The sequence below is a fragment of the Ictalurus furcatus genome, chromosome 3 (genome assembly GCF_023375685.1).
Source record: "Ictalurus furcatus strain D&B chromosome 3, Billie_1.0, whole genome shotgun sequence".
In the NCBI taxonomy this organism is placed as follows: Eukaryota; Metazoa; Chordata; class Actinopteri; order Siluriformes; family Ictaluridae; genus Ictalurus; species Ictalurus furcatus.
Genome location: NC_071257.1, coordinates 6,672,882 through 6,697,184, shown reverse-complemented (window position 1 = coordinate 6,697,184; position 24,303 = coordinate 6,672,882). Strand labels below are relative to the sequence as shown.

General features: G+C 39.6%; 1 protein-coding gene across 10 annotated transcripts in view; it reads right to left on the bottom strand.

Annotated features, from left to right (window-relative positions):
* dst (dystonin) overlaps positions 1 to 24,303 on the bottom strand; it is a 148,462-nt gene that overhangs the window by 6,511 nt on the left and 117,648 nt on the right. For 6 of the 10 annotated variants that reach the window (XM_053620536.1, XM_053620540.1, XM_053620542.1 and 3 more), the window contains 32 exons: positions 23,400 to 23,641; positions 22,915 to 23,121; positions 22,455 to 22,574; positions 22,233 to 22,340; positions 21,904 to 22,140; positions 21,279 to 21,482; positions 20,359 to 20,590; positions 20,051 to 20,277; positions 19,604 to 19,726; positions 18,353 to 18,454; positions 17,303 to 17,404; positions 16,779 to 16,952; positions 16,516 to 16,671; positions 16,088 to 16,285; positions 15,267 to 15,395; positions 13,654 to 13,824; positions 12,782 to 12,937; positions 12,336 to 12,542; positions 11,842 to 11,961; positions 10,740 to 10,909; positions 8,598 to 8,757; positions 6,775 to 6,969; positions 6,179 to 6,307; positions 5,497 to 5,640; positions 4,567 to 4,755; positions 4,332 to 4,461; positions 4,074 to 4,237; positions 3,820 to 3,982; positions 3,493 to 3,647; positions 3,310 to 3,384; positions 2,798 to 2,815; positions 413 to 530 (listed from right to left, as the gene is read on the bottom strand). In XM_053620536.1, the coding sequence (XP_053476511.1) occupies positions 413 to 530; positions 2,798 to 2,815; positions 3,310 to 3,384; positions 3,493 to 3,647; positions 3,820 to 3,982; positions 4,074 to 4,237; positions 4,332 to 4,461; positions 4,567 to 4,755; positions 5,497 to 5,640; positions 6,179 to 6,307; positions 6,775 to 6,969; positions 8,598 to 8,757; positions 10,740 to 10,909; positions 11,842 to 11,961; positions 12,336 to 12,542; positions 12,782 to 12,937; positions 13,654 to 13,824; positions 15,267 to 15,395; positions 16,088 to 16,285; positions 16,516 to 16,671; positions 16,779 to 16,952; positions 17,303 to 17,404; positions 18,353 to 18,454; positions 19,604 to 19,726; positions 20,051 to 20,277; positions 20,359 to 20,590; positions 21,279 to 21,482; positions 21,904 to 22,140; positions 22,233 to 22,340; positions 22,455 to 22,574; positions 22,915 to 23,121; positions 23,400 to 23,641 (5,025 nt within the window). The remainder of the gene's footprint in view (positions 1 to 412; positions 531 to 2,797; positions 2,816 to 3,309; positions 3,385 to 3,492; positions 3,648 to 3,819; positions 3,983 to 4,073; positions 4,238 to 4,331; positions 4,462 to 4,566; positions 4,756 to 5,496; positions 5,641 to 6,178; positions 6,308 to 6,774; positions 6,970 to 8,597; positions 8,758 to 10,739; positions 10,910 to 11,841; positions 11,962 to 12,335; positions 12,543 to 12,781; positions 12,938 to 13,653; positions 13,825 to 15,266; positions 15,396 to 16,087; positions 16,286 to 16,515; positions 16,672 to 16,778; positions 16,953 to 17,302; positions 17,405 to 18,352; positions 18,455 to 19,603; positions 19,727 to 20,050; positions 20,278 to 20,358; positions 20,591 to 21,278; positions 21,483 to 21,903; positions 22,141 to 22,232; positions 22,341 to 22,454; positions 22,575 to 22,914; positions 23,122 to 23,399; positions 23,642 to 24,303) is intronic. The other 4 variants (XM_053620544.1, XM_053620545.1, XM_053620546.1 and 1 more) reach the window with 1 other exon arrangement.

Here is a 24,303-nt window from a genome sequence, read left to right as displayed (position 1 = left end):
AACAGTGGGTATATTCAGCAGGAAAACGACAGAAAGAGAGAGAGACAGTAGAATACTGAGATAGTTGCTTTGTAGGAACATGACAGCAAGCTTTCAGAACCTCATACACAGCCAACCAGAATGGGCAGAAGACTCAGCCACGATGTTGTATATGACCGAATAACCTGGTTATAAACAGACGGCTTCTAGTACATGCCTATATATATATATATATAGAAACTGTTTTGTGAAGAAGATAATACACATTAACAGCAGAATTAAAATATAAAGCCAGTAAAAGAAATATAATGGTGTGTACAGTATACACACACACACACACACACACACACTAGTCCAATCGGTGTCATTTTAAAAAGTGTCAAGGCATGTTTTTAAAGCAAAACAAATAAAATACAACACAGGCCTCCATTACCTCTACACGGGTCGTTCTTGACTAGGAACTCATCAAGGGCCATCCAGCCTCCTCCCACTCGCACCATAACAGTGCTGCGCAGGATCCGCACCAGCCTGAGCTGCTGCGAGTCTCCAAACTGAGCAGGGAACAGAGAGCAGCAAGTCAACACTAAATCACAGTGTTAAAGTCACACAGCACTGACATAAATCCACAGACTGGGAAACAACACAAACCGGACACTGCAGTGACATACTCTGAGCTCTTCTCTTAGCAATAGTTATTTCTGCGTATATTCATGAAGCTGTATTGATGACTGATCACGATATTAATCAGATGTGCTCGGTTTTAGATTTATACACTGTACATGCCCGGTTTGCACTTGTTGCCTAGCTGAGAAAACAATGTTGAACATAAACACATCAGTTTCATTCCAAAGAACATAGAAATGAATGGTCAATCCAACTGGTTCAAACCTTGTCTTTTGTTGCAGTGTATCTACCGTTTAAGAGTAGTGTTTTATGATGAAGAATTTTGAGTATGCTAAAATGTGTCATCAGGATCTGATGATTAGACTAGACACTGAATGGGTTGTGTTTTGTTTCAGACACAAGCATCGATCTGATGACCACTAGAGTGTGCTGCAGTGTTGGGAGTCCTCCAGAACAGCAACTCTATACACTGAAAAGCTATTTTTGGCATCAAAGCGGAAGGAGGGTAAGTTAGAACAAATCAATAAAATGAAGTTTGCCAGTTGGATATGGCCATGGTGTAGTTCACAAGACACAGCAAGTTAATGGCTTCATGCTTTCTGTTCCAAAACAAATTAAACTGATCATAAACCAACAGAAATCTTTCCACAAATCAACAATACATACAGAAGGTTGCACTTTCTAGAAACCACCATACTAATAGAGAATGTGTGTTGACGTTGATGCAGAACCAATGTGGCTAAACAATATGGAAAGATGGCTGGACTGCACTCTCTAACACTCCACATGATCAACACACTCCCACACAGTGATGACCCTCTCGCTGAGCCTCGTTTTAGCCTCCGCTCTCTCAGTGTGAGAACCGGAATGATTCAATGTCACTGGTGAATTTGGTGAATCGGGTAGAAGATGGGGTTTGAAGCATGATCAGATAAGAAGTTAAAGAAAAAAGAAGAAGAAGGCGGCACAACAAACGGCTTAAAAATGACCATTTACCAGGATACAGCTTTCCAAAACAGCAACGTGCAGTTGGGAGTTTAGATTTTGATTGTCCCTGTTTGTTATACTCTCATCGGCGATTAACGGATCATGTAAGCAGTGAACCAGACCAAACTGTCAAAAGAATTGTTTCAGTTGATATGGAACAGCAAAAACTGAACAAACTGGTGCACATGATAGCAAAAAAAGGCTTGAGCACAAGCAAAGGAAAAATGAGGTTTGCATGAATTTCCCAGTCCCCCAACACTTCACCAGATAATCAGCTGAGTTACCATGTATCTTCACAAAGCATGACCTCGAGAAAGCATGTAGCCCGTGATTTCAGTGTGATTTATATTGCCAAAATGGGTCAACAGCATTTTCAATCTTTCAAAGATTTCATTTGAAAAAAAAAAAAAGAGAGAAAAATAATTTTTAAAAGAAGTAAAAAATAATTATTAGTTATTTTAGCTTGGGTTAAGGTCCTTTGAGATGGAAGTTTAATGATTAAGGAAGGTAATATAAGGCAAGCACCCATGTTGTTTTACGCTTCAAAGCTCTCCAAAGATGAACACAAATCAACTTAAATACTGAGGGGGAGAAAAAGGTTGTTAGAAATGCACTGTGACTCAAAAGCAGATAGGCAAGATCATAAAATTCATGAGATGTCAAAACTTCCTAAAAAGGACTAACATTCCTTTTCTTCCTACATAAATTTGGGATCTAATATGGAGCACTCCCACTTTGTTCTGAGCTCTTTTTAAAACAGTTTGCTCATGCTGGCATTAATCTGACACTAATAATCACTAAAAGTAAAGTAACGTTCTACACCCGAGAGCCATGATGAATATTTTTAGCCTTTTTACCCTATAGTAACCCGTACCATTTTTGGTGTCAAAACAGCTGGACAAACCTTTTAGCAGTCGCTCTCTTTTAGTTTCTCTCTTAGTGTCTCTCTCTTTTAGCCTCTCTCTCTCTGCTCCACCTGCACATGCTTTTACACACCGTTGGCATATTCCAATGGATTTCGCGACAGTCAGAGAAAAACAAAGCTAGTTCTGAGAAGCAGCATTCTTAACATTTTGTTTGCTTATCGGCTTCTGAGTTCAGTAGTGACCAGGTGCAAATCTGGTAAAGTATTAAAAAGGAGATTGGTGAAGCTAAAAAAAAGGCAATCACAGCAGCACAATGTTAATGAAGCACTGTGTGTATATACCTGGTTTCCGAGGTAGAACTGAACAGCAGAGAAAAATAAAAAGACAAACATTAGAAAACATTGTCTGAACAGTGCATTACATTTTCCTTAGATCATTTATCAACATACTGTACTTGTACTGGCATTTGTTCAGTTCAAGAATTCTGTCAAATGAAGACAGTACAAGAGTTCATACAGTTAGGGGTTAAAGTGTTCTGGCAGCCCCCGTGCCCTCTCGTTAAAAAGTGAAAAATGTAACGTCACATGAGAATGCTATGAAGTCATTCCTTCTGGCAAAAGCTATAAGGGGGAAGTCTGTCTCAAGAAGTAGCTGGACAAAAGCCAGTGGCACACTCCCAATTTTCCACAATTTTACACTGCCATTGAAACACTCTTTTCAGCACAGGACTAGATACGTGCTGTAGGATGCTATATTTGCTTTGGTTTCAAGCTTGCATTCTCCTCACATATGCAAATAACTAGATCTGGACTCTATACTAGGCATGCTGATGGTACTATGGTCGGTTTCTTACCCGGTATTTGTTCGCACCAATTTGCTCCACTTGGAACCGTTTTGGACACTTGCACTTTGCCACTTGGCGCGTTACCTAAAACAATATATATATACATATATATTAGAAACATATTAGGGGGAAAAAAAAAGGGAGGAAGTATGAGGTCACAAGGGGTAGGGGGGGTCCAAAATGCAAGCGTACCTCGTCTTCTATCTTATCAGCATCAGTAAGTGGTTTGTAGGCATCTTTGTTTGGGTGCAGAGCAGCAACAAACTCATAGTAGTCAATGTAGCCATCACAATCACGATCAAAAATGTCTGCTACAGCACTCATCTCCAGTCGACTGGTGGGAAACTCTACAAGTAGCAGAGAAAGGATTAATAATCTGGTCTGTTTCACACGAATTAAAGGAATAATTTAAACAAAACTTTAGCTAATATTGAGTGAAAGCTAATAGCAAACGCAAATTGGATCTTTCTGAATGCAAGCTAGGTTTGTCTAAGAACAAATGAAGGAAACTTGACTCACTTGAAGAAAGAATCCCGTCAATAAACTCCTGCCTGGTGACTTTGCCATCCTGATCCTTATCCATGCGACGAAAGAAGTCCATGACTCGGGATTTCTTGTGGTTCATCCATCGCATATAGCGCTTCCTCCAGACATCAAAGTCAAAGTTGGCAAACTCTTTCAGCTGGGAAAATGACAGTAGGAGAGGGGGTTATAATCACGTGTGACACACGTAGACATTAGCTTAATTGCTAAAGTTTGTAGCTCTAACTGACCTCCTCTAGTCGGTCCAGTGCGTCGTTCAGTTTTCTTCTCCTGTCCAGGGCCAAAAGCCAGACCTGCTGCCATTTACTGACCAACAGGTTCACTCTGGGGTTCTTAGTCTCTATCGGAGCCTGGACAGTCGCTGGATACATGGACTGGGCCTGGGATCTCTTTCCTGATGATCATAGAGGTTCACATATAGACATAAGGTTTGTATTTTGTGCTCAACACAACATAAGCATAGTTTAAGGATTTATGTCAAAACTTACGGCCTGTTCTTCCTTTTTCCAGTACTGGAATCTGAGACTGAACTGGTGGATCAGCTGTGGCTTTTCTTTTATGAGTTTTAGTGACTTTGTCCACATCTGGCTGTTTTCTGGTCATCTCCTCCATGAAGGTCTGAATCACAAAATCAAATCTTAAGACTTCAAACACCTTTCTTAACATAGAGGGAACTGAATAACAGTGTTGGGTATGAAGTGTTTTGGTGCATATTACTGGTACCTGATGCTCAGTGATGAGTGCTTTGATCTCCTCAATCTCCTGAGGCAGGGCATCTTTGTCTTTCTCAGTAAGTGTGGTCTCTGCCCATTGTAACCAGCTCAGCAGATTCTCCAGGAGCTCTTCAGTCGCCATAAGCTCACTCAGAGCACTAGATAACCTCTGCTGATGCTGCCGTGCCCACGCTGTGACCTGAGCAACAGCAAATACACAAATAAGGAGTGTGCTTAAGCTAAAGACAAATGGGCAATTTAGCGCGGAAACATTTAGTGTGTTAGGCTTCATGGGTGTTCTTTATTACAAATGACAAAAATGGGCTAATTGAATAGTAGATGTTCCAATGTTAATAGTAAGAAATATCAAAATATAATTTTGAAGATATTAACCGGACTTTCTGAATGTAATATAAATATTCCATAAGAACTTTCATGCCCTTTTTCACAACCTGCACATATTACTAACTAAATATCTGTTTCTGTCAGAAGTCATATACCAGCTTCAAATCAGGTCTTAGACTGAAAGGGTGATGGCAAAACTCTGACTTCCTAGTGTTGGTTCTTTTCCAGTTATTTTTAGATGAATTCTGCCTTATGTTTTGTATTGTTGTCTCTTCTTTTTTTAAAAAAAAAAAATTAGATACACCTACTTTTTTTTTTAAATTACTTATTTGTAAGCAAACTGTAATATAGCAGTACAGTACATCAGCTTCATTTTTTCAGTTTCTGAAACATTAAAATATACTCCTGTAGTTCATCAAGTATTGCACGTAATCTAGGACTGAAATCGGAGGCATTTATATCACGTATATGCGCAAGTATGAAAGTGTAATAATCTAGCATATATAAAAATGTCATTAAGCTAAACTGCAAAATACTTCATGTAGATGTGAATAGGAGTGTGAGATGTTACTGAGTGGATCAGAATGACTCTTACCTCCTCGAAGCGGGTTTTAATTATGGTGTTCCAGTGTTTCACAGTGGTGATGGAGTCTGGATGGCAGATAACTAAGATCGCTTCGCCCATGCTGGTGGCTTTGCCCAGAGCCACACTCTTTTCTTCCAGCTTCTTCATGAATTCCTACGTGGATCATAGTGCCCAACATTAGTCAAATGGCAACACCAAAGTCAAAACAATAAGAATTTACACTGATGTTCCAGTGAGACTTTACCCATCCACCCACCTTCTGTGTGTGTGAATAATGTCTGGTGAAAACTATGTGGAACAAATTATTCCTGGTTCAGATATGAGCTAATGCTCAAGGGATATGTGTTGTTAGAGTTTGAGTCTTGTTTTGGCCAGCTCTAATTCAGCTTGAGAGGCCATGTACGGTTTAGGTCACTCTGTTGGCTTCACTGATGGGTTAGCAGATACCAACATAAGACGTAAAGGCTTAACAATTTCTAAACTAAATTATAAGAAGAGTTCATGAAAAACGACCAGAAGAAATTATCAGTTCGGGGCATGTCTGCATTGAAAGTCAATTTCATTTACCGTGGACCACTATTTGTCCTTTGTTCAGTTTTTTTAAAAAATTTTATTCAAGGGTAGATCAGTGTTTGATAACTCTTTGAGGCACTCATGTGTATGTGGGCCTTGTGCTGCAAAAGAAACTTGCTTTGTGCTGTTCGATCAGGCCACGCAGGGCTTCTTCATCTTCAGGCAGAGACCCATGGAAACGGAGGCTCTGTTCTGCTTCAGCTAGCCACTCTAGCAGGATATGAACAGTCGAGTGAAACTCTTCTGCCTGAAAATCACAGCAAATAAATATATGGTATTTATTTTTAAATCTACACGTATAACCCATCTTCATTTCACGTCTAAGGAATTAAACAAAAAATACCCTCACATGCATGAGAAGTGAGCACACCCATGAGAGATCAAATGAAAGGTAAATATATGACAAGGAATCAAAGCATCTCTTTGTGTAATAGTTGTAAATTCCGGTCATTGTTGAAATGCATTTCATAGTGCTACTTTAAGGTCACCATTAAAACATAACACTTCATTAACATAATACACATATGATTTAGACAGTCCTGTTCAGAGAAGCCAAGCAAATCAGGTTTAATGCTGAAAAAAATATGTAATTTTTTTTTTGATGTAATTATAGCAATACTTGAATATATAAAAAGACAACAGGCTTAATTTACCATCAAGATAGAATGTGGCTTGACTGAATTGTAATGCAGTGTGATGCTAAGAGTTGCGTACCTGACACAGAGCTTGTTCAAGCCGTGTCTGTTTTAGAACAGACAGGGTGCACACTGTGTCCCAGCGCAAGCTCAGCTCCTGCATCTGAACTTTGACCCAGGAAGAGTCGTCATGGCTGTTCTCAATCAGCTCACGGGCCGAACGTTTCAGAGCCTGTACAGAGCCTGTCTTCTTTCCAAGCTCCTTTTGAAACACCTGTGAGACACGCATACACACAAACACTTCATCTAGTACAATGCAGGGTTTTGTTTTGTTTTTGGTGCTTGCACATATGCAACCTTTGGTCTATTTGAGTTGAACCCTGGTGTGTTTTCTTTATTGGTTCTTTATTAGTTTTGTGCTCGTGAGAACACAGCAATCATACTCGGGTGCAGGCCGTGACCGTCTGAGGAAGATGGTCTCAGTCCGGTTCCAAGCGAACTGTAGTTAGGTTAGATTCCAGTGAGAAAGCGATTCAACCCTTTAATGACCCAACTGCAGGAACTGAACCAAAAATGCGGTGTATTTAGGGTTATGGGCAAATACACTATATGGCCAAAAGTATGTGGACACCTGACCATCACCATATGTGCTTTCTGAACATCCCATTCCAGATTTAATCCCCCCTTTGCTGTTATAATAATCTTCTGGGAAGGCTTTCCACTAGATTATGGAGCACGGCTGTGGGGATTTACCCCATTGATGTCAGGTAAGGATGGGTGCAGTCGGCATTTCAATTCATCCCAAAGGTGTTCTGGGGGGTTGCGGTCAGGGCTCTGTGCAGGCCCCTGGAGTTTTTCCACACCAACATCAGCAAACCATGTCTTTATGAGCCTTACTTTGTGCACAGGGGCATTGTCATACTGGAGCATGATGGTCAGGTGTTCACAAACTTTTGGCCATATAGTGTATTTTTTGTAGATCCAAAATGCTAAATTGACCCGTGGGCCAAAGGACGGAGCTGTAGTGCTGCAGAACTGCCACGTGTTCTGGATGTCTGGGCTGATGGAAGAAAAGATAAATGAAATGCTGGATGCAATACATAAAATGTTTTAAACTAGTTATGTATATAAATTATCTAATGATTTAGTGTTGGCTCTGTGATTTCTACATGCTCTCAGCAAAGATTTGTTTACTTTTTTCAGCCACCATATTTCTTACCAGTGAATGAAAGAGTATTTACAAGCATGTTTTCAGCCCTTATTGCCCCTTAGCCAATATTTTATTTCTGCATTTTGGTTCATGTAATGATGTGCAGTGTAAAACCAAATCAAATAGCAAACAAGCCAAAAGTATCAGTTTCACTCTGAATCAAACGCTAACCCCCACTGAAATGTGAACCCTTTGGCACAATTCTGTCTCTCAAGTTTAAATCCAATCCAGAAAACAAAGAATTTGATCAGGACTGATTAGGATGAAAGAGGAATAGACGTATCTAAGAACACTGCAGATTCAGTAATCTGAGCCCAAGGCCCTTCCATTTGAGCAGCTCAACCCTTAATCAGAAAGGCCAAAAGAGGCTCACGTGAAGGGGGAAAGAAAAGTGGGGATGAAGTTTTGTTCAGTGACTAATCTATTTTTGTCTAATTGAAACCTGCAGTGACAAACTTGGACAAGAGGCAGAGGGAAAGAAAACTGAAATTCTCAAACCATAACAGAATCAAGAAGGCCCGAAAATAGAAGCACATAAAGGAAACTAGACTCTATTACGGCATACAAAGCAGAAATACAATACAATAATTAGTCATCCTGTCTAATTCTGTATTAGACTAGTTGAGAATTTTTTTAAATGTGTGTTACAGTGAAACATTTCCACACAGTCAGTGTGTGAGGGGCAGCAGTACCTTGTGGCTATCAATGAGGTTCAGCACCAAATCAATGTCTCCATGCACAGGCTGGTCCTCTGCCAGCTGCGGCTCTATTTTATAAAGCCAGTCAATCAGAGCCTGCAGAGCGTCAGTGAACTGGCCTGAAAACAGCAGAGCCTCCTCCAACTTGTTCTGCCTGTGAGAAAATAATATTTGAAGTGAAATACTCGCACTTATAACAAATCAAAGCTCTCTCTCTCTCTCTCTCTCTCTCTCTATATATATATATATATATATATATATATAAAAAATCAAATAATTGCAAACACAACCCTGACCACAAAATCAAGGTCCTGCCATGGCCATCCCAGTCCCCTGACCTGAAACCCATAGAAAACCTGTGGGGTGAACTGAAGAGGAGAGTTCAGCAGTGTGGACCTCGAAATTTGAAGGATCTGGAGAGATTCTGTATGGAGGAACACTCTCAGATCCCTTGCCATGTATTCTCCAACCTCATCAGGCATTATAGGAGAAGACTCAGAGCTGTTATCTTGGCAAAGGGAGGTAGCACAAAGTATTGACTAAAAGGGTGCCAATAACTGTTGCACACCTATAATTAACAAATATTTTGTTTAATAAACCTGTGTTGTGTTTGCAATTGTTTGATATCCATGAGAGCAGAGTATTTTAATGAATTTTTTAAACAAAATAATCAAAAAGTTTAACAGTTTGCTCATATTTACCAATGGTGCCAAGATTAGTGGAGGGCACTATATATATATATATATCACACACACACACACAGTGTTGTGAAAAAGTATTTGCCCCTGATTTCTTCTGTTTTTGTCTATATCTCATACTAAATAGTTTTAGATCTTCAAACGAAATACAACGTAAAACAAAGGCAACCTGCGTAAACACATTACAGTTTGTAATTTTTTTTTTTTAATTATTATTTTTTATTACCAAAAAAAAATATCCAACACCTATCACACATGCCCCCTTAAACTTAAAATCTGGTTGTGCCACCTTTAGTAGCAATAACTGCAACCAAACGCTTCTGATAACTGGAGATCAGTATTTCACAGTTCTGTGGTGGAATTTTGTCCCACTCTTCTTTGCAGAACTGCTTTAGGTCAGCCACACTGGAGGGTTTTTGAGCATGAACTTACAGACTGAAGACCAGATATTCTCCTTTAGGATTTTCTGGTAGAGAGCAGAATTTGTGATTCCCTCAATTATTGCAAGCTGCCCAGACCCTGAAGCAGCAAAGCATCCCCACACCATCACACTACCACCACCATGCTTGACCGTAGGTATGATGTTCTTTTTGTGGGATTCGGTGCTTGGAAGACAGAGGTCCCGTTACATCTGGCATAAACCAAACAGTTCCACTTTCGACTCATCAGTCCACAGAACATTCTCCCAAAAGGTTTGAGGATCATCAAGGTGTGCTTTGGCAAAATTCAGATGATTGTTAATGTTCTTCTGGGTTAGCAGTGGTTTTCACCTCGCCACTCTTCTATGGATGCCATTTTTCCCCAGTATCTTTCTGATAGTGGAATCATGAACAGTGACCTTTATTGATGGAAGAGAGGCCTGTATTTCCTTTGATGTTGTCCTTGGCTCTTTTCTGACTTGCTGGATGAGTAGTTACTGTGCTCTTGGAGGGATTTTGGAAGGTCGACCAATTCTGGGAGGTTCACTACTGTGCCAAGTTTTTCCATTTGGAGATAATGGCTCTCACCATGGTCCTTTTGAGTCCCAGAGCCTTTGAAAAAGCTTTGTAACCCTTCCCTGGCTAATGTATTTCAATCACCTTCTTCCTCCTCATTTCTGGAATTTCTTTCAATTTTGGCAGTGTGTTACTGAACCAACTTCATGCTGTAGAAAAAGTTCCATTTAAGTGTTGATTTGAGTGAACAGGTTTTGCAGTAATCAGGCCTGATTGCGTCTAGTCCAGCTGAACCCGTTATGAATTCAGTTTCATAGATTCGAGGAATTAGTAACTATGGGGGCAAATACATTTTCACACAGGCCCAGTTGGTATTGGATAAGTTTTTTGCTTCAATAAATAAAATTTTCATTTAAAAACTGTTTCACTACAAAGAAAACCCCTTGAATTCTGTTTATATGGTAAGGCAGTGGATATCTTCAGCTTATAGAATATAAACATACCTTTCTACAGACTTGCCACAAATCGTGTCCCATTTGTCTCTGAGCTCACACAGCATGTCGTCCAGTTTCTGCTTGTCATCCTGGAGTGAGGTCTTATCCTTCAAGGCTCGGCCTGTGCGGCTGGTGGTGTCGTACACGGAATGCTTGGCACCCAGGGCCTTCTGGAACTCCTAAAAGAGTCAGTGAACAAAGAGCCAGGGTTAACATTTAGCCTCAAGGACACACAGTGAAACCAGCAGGTTTGATATGTGGCTGATTGGGGTTAGATGGCACAGCTGAGTGGACAGTATGTGAAGGGATCTGCTGAGTCCACACTGCTGAGCTGTTAATTACATGGCACTGTGCTCTCCTCTCTACTGTCAACAACCCTGAGTCATGCTACTTTTAGAAAAGAATAGCAGCAGTAATAGAATCAGTAGACAATATTAATGATTTTCTTTCTAGGTAAAAAATGTAAATGATTTTCCTTATTATGAGGGGCAAAAGGCGTGTGCAATCAAAACGATACAATTCCACTGTGTGAAGATAAGAACGTGACAATGTAACAGTCGCAAATCAGAGCTAGGCTAAATGTAATAAATGTAAATGTGTTTTGAGTGTTTCGGGTGTGTCTGCTTATTAAAGACTACGTTTTGTTTAAATAATCACGGAACAACTAATTGACAACTGTAAAAAAAATTAAGTGTATAATCCTCGGCCTCACTCAATGCCTTTAGGTCTTTTTTGTGAGTCAGTTATTGTTAATCAAGGTTTTTTTTAATCAAGGTAAATTGTGGTTTTGAAAAAAAAAAAAAAAACTCTCTCACAAAGTGAGACAGTATACACTGTTTAATTGCCAAATGGGACAGATGATTCTGAAAGTTCTTGTCCTATCTGTGTGAGGGAGTGATTCCATAACAGGAAATAACACAGCAACCGAGATGAGAGAGAGCAGCTGGTTTAAGCCATGAATCATGCCATGCTGGAAAGTAGTTCACTACTTCATTACAGATGTTTAAACGGAAACGGTTAAGATGCACAAAGGTGCAGAACATCAGCAGGATTCTGTGCAGTGTGTAATTATTGGTTTACAAAGAGAAAGGGTGTGGTGAGATCTAGTCACCTTGTGCTGAGCCAGCTGCATTTTGATCTTGTCAGGGTCATTAGCGATCTCCAGCTCAGAGTCCAGAGCTCTCTCTGACTCCTCCAGCCACTCCATCAGCTTGGTCCAGCTCTCATGGAACTGCAGGAAGATGAACACATTTCGTTTTATTTAATGACTTCTGTATTTCACTATAGGCAATTCTGTTGCTAGTTCAGGTTTGAGGTGAACTTCATTCTGAGGTGAACTGCACCATCGAACAGACCCTACAGTATTTGTGGACTGATGAGATAGATGTTGTATATAATGGATGTTTAATGTGCTTCCATCTCAGGCTCTATGTAGCATAATGGCAGTAAAATCTTAGCCCTAATATTACATCTCTGTCTGAATAGATAGCATTTATTACCAAATACAGGATGTATATGTTTTGATTGACTTTATACCCAAAGTAAAATAATAGTAACTTTTTATTTATTTTATTTTATTTATTTTACACTTTTTTAGTTCCATACCTGCTTTGCACGTTTCCTCGCATCGTCCAGCAGGCGTCCTCGCTCCACCAAACGCTGCACTACTTTGTCCCAGCGGCTTTGTACGCTTAGGAGCAGGTTTTTAATCAGGACCACATCCTGCTTCTGGCTGAAGTATTTCAGATGGGTGCCTGTCTTATCCAGCTCAATGATTTGATCTCGGTGTGAGTTGACCTCAGTTGCAAAGATCTGTTGGGAAACATGGGAGAAGCTAGGTGGACAGAGCTGGGACAAGGACGAAACGAATGGGCTGAAGCAAATGTGAAACTCAAAAGATTTCCTGGGTGACTTCAGTAATATTGCAAAGATTCATCAGTGTTTACACACAACTAATTGAAAATAAAAATTATTTATTATATCAAATATATATATTTTTTAATCATTGATCAAATAAAGCTCAATCAGAAAGATTAGATTTACGCACGTACCTTATGTTCATCAATCTGGAACAAGATAGTTTCCAGGATGAGGGAGGCTGGAGAGACCATGTTGAGGGTCTGCTCTGCTTGAGTCAGCCAATTAATGAAGTCCTGCAGAGAATTATGAAAATCTGTGGCCATCGCTAATGCCTCTTCCAGTTTCACCTAGATACAACAAACACACACACACAGAGACTGATTTACTCATTCAAGCCATAATTACATCAGCACAACCAAAATAGCATGAAGATCTCCTTGTGATTGAACAGGGAGAGGAAGTGTTGATCTCTCCATGCTATAATGACAAATAAAAGAGGATGTGTAGAAGAAACATTTCCCCTGCAGGCACAAAAACATTGTCCTTTGATTCAATATTCAAAAGTGTGACTCACACGGTGCATCTGGTACACAGCGGCTTACTTAACTGAAAGCCGAGGAGCCTTGGAAAACCTTTAATTATATTAAACGAGTGGCTTCACTGAGCTCTCGGGAAAGTACCTTGAAATATATATGGCGTTTAATAAACAAAACAATGTCTTCAAGTTTGTGTTCAGAATACATTCTTTAATTCTGATATCATATCATATCATTAGATCTGGGTTAAGAACATCTCTGGACCAAACCACGCCAAGGTGTGAGACAGTCCGTAATAAGCACTGACATATGACACACTTCACAAACGGAGCATTATGTTTCATTTGGATTCCCAAACTTGCCCTGGACAGCCACCCCCACACCTTATGACCACATTCGCACTGACATCACCACAATTCACATCTTTGTGATCAGACCTGAAGCTGCATGAATGGACCATTTCCTTCATGGTATCTATAGCTGCTTGAGTGTTTTGTTTTGTTGTTTTTTTTAAATGCAGCACTCACCTTCTTCTCAGCCACTTTGGCCTGCACACTTTCCCACTTTTCTTGAAGGTTGTGGAGGTCCTGCTCAGTACTGCTGTCCTGGTTCTCCTGGGTCATGGCTATCAGCTGCTGACCTCTGTGAAGAAGCTTCTGGTAGAGGTCTTCCTTCACCTCTATTGCACTACATAACTCCTACACACACACAAAAGACAATGTTTTTAGAGACAAATCTCTCTCTCTTCAGCCTCCTGAAAAGGAACGACATCAGGCATTACTGAAACTCTATTGTAGACATTTTGCATTTACAATAACAAAGAGATAAGAGTAAGTTATCACAGAGCTGGACTGATTTATTGGAATGCTCTACATCCTTTAAAGGGCAAAACTTAGAAAAAAGTCATTTGTCCTCATCTGTCCATTTTTACTTATTGCTTTAACACCTGTTTCACACATGATCCATATGCAGTACGTATTTTTTCCATGCCCATGTTATCAGGTTAGAGCGTTCACACTGCTCACGGATGCGGCGTGACAAATACATTGCAGGAGTGGGGCAGCGATTGTTTCCGCACCGAATCTATTTTTGGTGTACTGCATGTGCTGAATTAAAATGATTGCGCATTGTTTGTGGTCAAAATAACGGATTGTCACAAAAATGCAGTAATTTCACCATAAATGCATATAAGTAAAGTATAATACTGTTTTTCCACAGTCATCTTATTACTTTAAGCCCAGGGAAAACCAAAAGCTTTAAAGAAAAAAACAAAAGCTTTACTTTAAAGCAAAGAAAACCAAAACACTTACCAGGAGTTGCAAAAATAACTAATGCGGTCAAAATGATATCTAAAGTATATTGTTTTCAATGTGAAATAAACTACACAGCTTGTTATATTGTGTGTGGGTGAGGACAGGGTGAGGGGAGACACTCGCATCTCAGCAGAAAGCAGCAGTCACGTGACAAGCTGGGGGTGGGAGAAAGTTGTGTATGACCTGCAGGATTTGTTGTATAAAGATTAAATGAAAAGAAAAGACGTGGGAGGCAGTTTCCTCGGCTGTTTGTGTGGATGGGAAGTCTTCATGTAAAATGTTTGCAATACTACCTTTTCACGTAAGAGAAGTACCATGTTTAAATGTTTTGCCTCTTGCTTGAGCAAGGTAATATGTAAATCTATATAGAAGATTACGTTGTTTATATTTATTGTGTTTAAACATGAATACGTCTATGAAAGATTGTATTACTGTGTTGCTTTAAACGTCATTCAAAGTCCGTACTGCAAATGGATCATGTGTGAAACAAGCAGATGTTCATGCAACTAATTATTATAATTATTATTATTATTATTATTATTATTATGTATTAGCTGGTTCACAAAGAATGAATTAAAAATACAACGTTTTACAGTCTGGACTTTAAAAAAAAAAAAAAAAAAAAAAAGCCCCCCAGAATAAAGACCCAATAAACATATGCTCTGAATGTACTCTCTTTAAGTCTGGCTTTATTAAAGCCTCTGAACACGCTCAATCTAAGTTGTTATTTTCATGACCGTTAACCAAAAAAGCTCTGTATTGAGTGTGATAAAAATGTGTTCAAGCTTGCAATCAGCAGCAGGCCTTTTGGAGGCTTAAATACATACCAGATGGGTTTTAAGCTGCTCGCGGGCCGTGTCTGGTAGGCCTCCAACTGCTTTTGATGTTAACAGCTGACATTCTGTGTCTTTCAGCCATTGTTGCATATCTTCAATCTCCCCATGGAAACCTTGGGCCTAGAACACAATGCAGCTAATGTCACAACAACGGAGTCCGCATTATTCCCATTAGTGCAGGTTATTAAGCGTGAAAAGAAGTTTAGATTAAAATGGATGCTTTCATATTAATCTAGGATGAATTTTTTTTTAAAAAGGCAAGTTAGTGAGACTTCACAGCTTCTCACATATCGTCCAGGTCAGCATTCAAGAGTTACTGGTTTGTACTACATCAATGTTCACTCGGTTCTGAACGTGAAAATATTATTTTCATAGGGAATTAAATTATTATTTATGTACTAATAATGTATTAATCAGCTAGTAATGTATTAATATAGAAGCTGAGTTAATAATTAAAATTGAAATAAAAAAGAAATCAGAAATGCTGCCAAAGAAACCTGAGAGCTACTCAAACACTGCTAGTAATCTTCAGCGTCTAATTCAGCTCTCTCCATAAACAATTATGGGTCATATTCAGAGTTCAGTTAGTGAGCAGTTAATCCCAAAATTATGCACAGGATTCAAACCTCAGACGTAACTAAGTATATAGTTAAGCACTATGCAGAAGTTGTGTGAGAACAGCAGAGAAGGCAGAATTTGGCCAAAACAAAGGGGTGTGTCTCGGTTACGTGTGATTCTTCTAAATTAGAGACACTGCTTATCTCATTATCTCAAGGACCAAATTTGTATGCGTAGAAACGGCTGAGTAGGACCTGGAGTAAGGCGATGTCCAGAAGCTGCCTCCTCTGCTCAGTCTTCTCCAGGATGCTTGTCCAACGTTGGTTAAGGTTTTCCAGCTTGCTCTGCAGGCCACACGCCTCCTCTCCTGCACTGGACTCCATCAAATCTCTGCCAGCTTTGTTCACTGCTTCCACTGTGGTCTTATGGGCCAGTACATCATTATGCAGCACCTGATGGTTAAAGAGGACATTTGTATTGTTTGCTCAAAATAAAAGGCAGATTTCATGGCAAAGAACCCGAAATAATGATAAACTTAGCAAATAAATAATTATAAACTTAGAAACATTTTGTTGGCTGGTGACTGAGGTCATTTCACAGGCACATGTTTGCTACATAAATATAATTACAGATTGCATTACATTTTAATTACATATATGTTGTATATTTCGAATGAACTTACATGGTGTTTGGCAAGTTCTATCTCTATAGCTTTGGGATCGCCACTGGTTTTCTTCTGTCCACTAAGCAGCTCTTCAGTATGAGTCAGCCAGGCCAAAAGCTCATCCAGAGCATGCTGGAACTGCCCTAATGCCAACAAGGCTCCCTCCAGCTTGTGCTGTAATGCAGACGAGACATCCGTAGTCGGTAAAGATACAGAGACAGATGGCAAGCCAAGCATGAGGAGCATAAATGACACCAGAATGCAACAGGTTAGTACTTCACCTGTCTGTTGATGGCCTTCTCGTCCAGGTTGTCCCAAAGCATTTTTAGTTCGCTCATCGGCTCCTGAATGGCAATGCGGTCTGCTTCCTCCAGTACTTTTTTCAGTAGCAGTCCTGCCTGGTGATTCAGCCTCTCCATCTCAATCTGAAGCTGGTATCCCTCACCTTTGAACTCCTGTTGAAATACAGACATTGGGAAAAATAAGATGAAGCATGTTTCAACATCTCTTCATCGTATAATCCTTAAAAATATGGATATGCCCATAGTTCAACAATAATGGGATGGTCGGTGGTTCAGGTTTGTTTAACTCTCACTAGACAATGCACCTTTTGAACTACTTGTGGGAGAGTACATGAAATGATAGTCCTCTGAATAAACACAGCTGGTATCTGGCCAGTATGCTCACAAATAAACAAAAAAAAAGGACAAGGCACGGCTGGGTGTGATCATGGACACATGTTTACATGCTTTGATCTGTATAAACCGGTAAAATCCATACGATGAAACATGGGAAAGGAATACACCTTGAGCTCCTCAATCTGCTGTTTCACCGTTTCCAGGTCTGTGCCCACAGGTGACATGGAATCCAGTTTACTCTCCAAAATATCCACCCAGTCAAACATGCCCTGTAGTGGAAGAATGAAATGTTATTGACATGTATTTACACAATGTATATTCAGGGTGCATTGTGACCTGTGATTTCAGTCAAGAAGCTCAGATAATAGAGACATGGGAAAACTGGGCCACGCCTTACCCTATTCAAGTTGGGAGTCTGCGGTACAATATGTCATGCTTTCCTATGCCTCGTCAGCTTTTATTCATTGAAAGGTTTTGAGTAAACGCTAATTAAATTAAAACAGGTGTGATAAATTTTTTCCAGCTGAACCCAACATTAATCACTTGCCTTAAGTAAGAGACTTTAACTTTTGTAATAGAATAGGAAAATGTGTTACTTTAAGCATGTTACTATTCCGTTTGCCTTTTTTTGTATTTATTCTAACAATATTTTTACTTTAATGTGATGTTGAAATTCCAATCGGTCTTAGGACCCCCTGCAATACCATGATGAACCCCTAGGGATCCAGGGAAACCTTGGATTACAGTAAACGGTGTTTACCGCCCATTTGGTAACAGCGCATTGCAATATGCTGTAATAGCTGAGTACTGAAGAAAACAAATGAATAATGTAGTATTTCAGACTCCTACGGAAATAATGCGGAGTTACGATGCCACTAGCTATGTTTACATGTATCCTAATAATCTATTACTAATTCAATTAATAACTCAACTGGAATAAAAACTCTTCATGTACACACCTAAATCAGAGCGTGTGATCTGAATCAAATTTATATCTGATTAAAGAATAACTGCTGTGTAAATACTTGACTCCAATTTCTGTCATCTTGACATTATGAATATGTTTCACTGAGACTGATATCAATTAAGACTTGATTTAAAATATGAAATGAACATGACTTCTGCGTAATTAACATGCTGAATTCATGTGACTCTTCTGGCTTGTTGTTTTGGTAACAATGCCACTACATGGGTGTACATTCTGTGGCACAATGTACCTGAAGACCATCCTGGAACTGTACAGCAGACTGCATGGCCTCCTCCAGTCGGTCCACTCGCTCCTTCCAGGTCTTATTCAGAGTCTCCCATGCCACGTTCACCTAGCAAGCAGATATGGTTTGAATTAAAATGACACATGGACATTTCTAAAGCAGTGAGAACGTCATACAGGATGAACAAAAATTCAATAAGGTATAATAAAAAATATTCTGATTATAGGCAATGCTAATTTATTACATAATATTGCTGAAGATGAATATGATGTGCTGGCATACAGGTGTATATTCATATACACTATCTTTCTATTCAAATTTCCTTACCAGTAATATAATAAAAGTTCTCTGTGTACAGTGCTGTGAAAAAGTATTTGCCCCATCCTGATTTCTTCTGTTTGTGTGTATAACCTCATACTAAATTGTTTCAAAAATTAAACCAAAGGAAACCTGAATAAACACAAAATACAGCTTTTAAATGATAATCTTATATATTGAAGCAAAAAAAGTTCTCCAATACCAACTGTGTGAAAATGTATTTGCCCCTGTAGTGACTAATTCCCCGAAATCTGTGAAACAGTATTCATAAAGGGTCCATGGCCGTAGATTTGGTTTGAACATGGTAGGGGATAATAATTATCCTCTGCTTATTTATCTTTCTATCTTTATAAGACGTTGAATTACTGATTGGAATATCGTGAGTTCAAATCCCAGCACTGCCGAGCTGTCACTACTGGGCCCCTGGGCAAGGCCCTTAACCTTCAACTGCTCAGCTGTATAAATGAGATAAATGTAAATCGCTCTGGATAAGGGCGTCTGCCAAATGCCATAAATGTAAATGTCTAATCTCTCTATGTATCGTCCACAAGCATTTATGGTCAAATGATTGTTTAGGTAAAAAAATTACACACAGCATAATAACAGTCCAAATGATTACACACTGTAACTGAAAAACTTGTACACATCTTTTAGTGTGAACAACCTTGTTGTTGATAGTAATGGGGTACTAGTAAAATAAAATGTAGCTAACATAACACAATGTATGTAGGTGTTGGAAAAAAAATGATGCTTTAATTAAATAATAATAATAATAATAATATAAACTGTATCGTGTGTTTACTCAGGTTGTCTTTGTTTTATGTTGCATTTTGTTTGAAGATCTAAAACTAGTTAGTATGAGATTTACACAAAAACAGAAGAAATCAAACACTTTTTCACAGCACTGTATGCTTCTTCAAACAGCTTGTCTGATGTTACCTCATCGATGCTCTTTTTGATAACAGGCTTGTCTGGTTCTCCACAGGCTGTCATCAGCTCTGCTCCTAGATTCTGGACCACGTTCAGTTCCTCCTGAAGACCGTCAATCTCCTCTCGGTACCCCTGTAGACAGTCAAGTCCACCGTGACAACAGTACATGAAATAAGAAAGCATAAACAGGCTAATTCCTATTAAAACACATATATGTTAAATATAACTGCTGTAATCCTCATTTCCTGTTCACTAATAACCAATAGCTGCTCCATTAAACCAGGCCATGTTTTAAAAGGTTTTTCAGTCAATACATTTGCATCTGAGTAGTACAGACTTTTTTTCCCCAAAAAAATGTTCATTAGACATTGAACCAAGTAGTTTAATTATCACACTCAGTACTGTTTGACTGTTAGAATGGATATTTTTAACCATAAGCACTAAGAGCTCACTAACCTCCACAGACTCCTGTTGCTGTTTAACAACGGAGGGGTCGACTCCAGGTTCTTCCAGGTCTTTCATCAAGTCCTGTGTGTCTTTGATGGTGATGATGAGAGCACAGTGCTCACACCAGAACTTCTCAGCCAGGTCCATCACATCCAGAAGTTTAGCCTCCCTCTCATCCAGCAGAGCATGGATATCATGCCACACAAATACCATCTGATCCAGTTTGTCTTGTACGGCTTTGATAAAAATAAATAAATATTCGCCATTAGATGACTGCAGAGTATTACTATTATTATTTTCTAAAAATAAATGCTTACCTTTGGCTGACAGGTCTTTGTCTGCGCCCTCTGAGCGAGTGATCATGTCCTCTCCTCGCTGCTTCAGCGTTTCATAAGATGGTTGCAGTTTCTCCAAGTCCACGTTCACAGCTTTGTTCTCAGAAATCTGCTCACGAATCTTCTCCACTTCCACGGAGATGGAGGGAGGCTGGCGCAAACGCTCCGCTATACGATTCAGAGACTCCAGCATTGGGTCGATCTTATCATGGAACTGGGAGGGGGGAAAAGAGCATGTTAAAAGAGCAAATTTCCAACCACCAGTTGAAATATTACAGCTAAATCCTAAGCAGTGGGGCAATCAGGCAGTGGTCACGTCTTTCAACAGAACCAATTAGGACACCTTTCACTATAGCAGGTAATCACTTGTAGGCATGTTTGTTAGGAAGTTTCTTAGAGGAAACTGTATGGTCAGGCCTCGCATTTCCTCCTACTCATATCAGTGAGTTCATGACTGAGATATCCTTTGCTGCTGAAAACAGGCTACACAGGGTTTTCATCAAAGGGTTCTCACAGCACACTTCATTAACAAGCTGTCACTTGTGTTGGTAGGACATGAAAGACCTTATTGAGACTTGACTTACTAAAGATAAGATTAACAGCAGTTATTCTGGAGACGCATTCTGACTGGAGCATACAGAAACTGAGGCAATGAACATTTAATTAAACTAGGGGCTCTTAAACTCCCGAGACTCCACATTGAGAACCGTGACTTTAAACTATCTATATGTATAATCAACTAATGCTCTTTGTCACTGGGTTGATTTAAAATGAAGCTGGGCCCCACATGAAAGAAAGTGAAAACGTGAAGCACAAGGCAAAGCAAATACATACAAGGAATAATACACTGCTGTTTTAGTAATGAAGCTCAATAGAGAACAGGATCAAGACCCGAGACAAACCTGAGTAGACTGAGAGATGGCCTCATCCAGGGAAGCAGCTCTCTGCTTAACATCTGCTTTAAGCTGTGCATACAACTTGTCTGTGGCCTGGAATTTCTCCCTGATGGACTCGCCCTCCAGTGGACTGATCTCCACCAGCTGAGGGCCCGTTTTGTTCATCTTGTCTATGTGCGGCTTATGCTCTGCAATCAACTCCCTCAGTTGCTAAAAGTAAAAAATATACAATTTAAAAGGGATATGATACATTTCTGTTTAGCAATACTGTTCAACTATTAAAAATCTAAACAATATTTATGGCACAATACACCCAAAAATGACAGGTCTCAAAAATGAGGCCACCATTTCTGTTTATGTACTAAGACTAGTCTTTTTATATAATTTTTTTACCTTGTTATTCTGAACTGAAAATGACCTGAACATGATCTTTATAGAATAAAACAGAAGCACCCAACTTACATTATGAATTCGCCAATTGTTCCCATGTTAATTTAGCAAAAAAAAAAAAGAAAAAAAAAAGTGGCCCAAACAGAAAAGGTTTCAAATAGGGCAAGGCAGATTTGCTCTAACGGTGTTTATTGATATGGTAGTTGGGCTACCCATCCTGGGCTCTCCTAAAATTTCTTACCCGCAGTTCCTCTTGTTGCTGTCTGAGTGTGTCATATTCAATGGCAGGTGACGGGAGGTGGGTGAAGTTGGCCTGGGTCTCCTGCAGCCATGGCCACAACTCCTCATAAGTCTCCCAGAACTGGCAGGCCAGGGAGTGCGCTCTCTCCAGCTGCAGACAGCGCTCTGAGTTCAACTGACTCACCGTGTTGTACTTCTCCATGAGAGCCTGGATCTTAGCCTGAACAACACAGTCACACTGGTCGCATCCCAAACAAATCTGGTATTTAAATGTAATCATACTTTTAGCTCATATTTATTTACATTAAAGTTGTTGGTTTTTTTTTTCACCTTTAGAGCTCGTTTCTCAGTCTCGTCTTTGCTTTCCATTATCGCCTCGCCTGTCTTAGTGATATCATCCACGGCATCTTTATGCCTCATAATGTCCATGGAGAAGCCCTTGAACACAGAGAGAACTTGTGTTGATGGCATGTGCCACACATACAGTACACATGTTTGCAGTTTGTGTTTGTGGTGAGTACACCTCTAATGACCCAAAGGCATCAGACTGACCTTTTGAGCCTGCAGCTGAGCAGTGGTGTGTTCTGCCTCCAGCTTGATGTCACCTAGAGATGACAACTTCTTCTCTGCTTCAGTCAGCCAGGCTAATTCAGTGTCTGCAGCCTGCTCAAACTAAACAGCAGAACCCATGTGCATTAGCCACTATTATTAAAATGTATTCAAAACAAAGTGATCGTGGGGCAACTTCATTACAAATCACTAAATGTCATATTTAGAAATATTTTACTGTAAAACACACACATACACAATGTATATACACTGCAATCTCTCTATCCAGTCACTGAATTTTTAGAATTACAAAAATAGTAGATTATGCAATGAAGCCCTATTAAAGGTCTGATAAAGACGGCCTGTCATCACAGCAAAAGCAACAGGCAATCAGTAGCCTCTCACAAGAAATCTGTTGGAGTTGGTCTATATTGTTAGTATTTACATATTTGCAGCACCTTACCTGCTGCGATTTTAAGATGGCGGCTCCTGTCTGGTCCACATGCTGAGAGATGGCATCACTTGCTGACCTATAGCGCTCGTTGTCCTCTGTGATCAGTTTATCAAGCCCCTCTCGGGCACGCCATGGCACCAGCTCTAGCAGAGCGTTGCTAACTTCATTCAGCTTATCTACTACTGACTTGTGCTCTTGAACCTCCTTCATTAATGCCTAGTCATGAAACACAGTCAGTAAATGTAAATGCTGTACATATCAGTAATGTGTACTTGTACTGATTCACACTCAAGCTACTGTGCACTAAAACTTAATACCTTTGACAAACACATCCTACAATAGTAGCATAACTGAAAGAAATGTGTCACCCAAAATTGCTCAAAGGTTATAGAAGAAAAAAAAGTTCTCCTCGGTTATATTTAGATCCAATCTGATCTAGCTTCCCTTCCCTTTTCAGCAATGGGCCTCTTTCAAAGCTGAAGGAGTGTACTCACTTTCTGCCTCTCTTGCACCTGAGTGAGTTGCTCTCCCACTGGTTCCTGTGCTCCAAACGTGGCCAATTCAGACTCCACTTTCTCCAACCAGAAGCACAGCTCCTCATGCGTGTGTTGTACCTTGTTAGCCAGCGACAGGGCCTTGTCCAGGGTCTTCATTACATCATTGCTCATTGTGCTAATGTCAGCGTATCTTGTCTTTATTCCGTCCAGTTTTCCCTGAACGATGACAACTTCATCGCCTGCACAGAAAAAGGAGGGCTTGAAACAGTTAGGTGCACTCTTGAATTGAAGTCTATTCCAAAACTAAAATGTTAATATAAAAATTGTCATTTCCTTGCTTTGTTCACTTTCAGGCCATTCATTAATATGCATCTGTTTTTGTTTTTTTTTTTTAAAAACTAGGAACAGAAATAGTGAAGCTATAACTTCAAACTGTAATATTTAATCACTTATTATATAAAGTAAAGTATAAAACAGAGTGGTGTGATACAGGAAAACACCAATGTGGATTATTTTCCTACAATCACATGTCATGAAGTGTTTAATTCCTCTTATTCCATAACATTTTGCCAAAGCTTTTGTTATTCATTTATAGTTCTATTAATCAACAGGTTATTTCCTGTCATCGCTTATAGCAGCTATAATTAGTTGTTTTTTTCACCATCCTCTCTTTTTTGTCTTCCACTTGTTATGTTGCAGAGAAACCACAAAGCCCTCCTTCCTGAAGATTATCCCACATCAGGATTATCCCACTTCAAAGCCCTAGCACTAGAGAGTCCTTCCAAAAAAAATACATGTTTTCTCTCAGAAGTGAGCTAAATAAAACTCTCACTACATAAACGTCTCCTTATAGAAAACACTTTTAAATCCATTTATGTGGAGTGTCTGCCATAAACAGTCC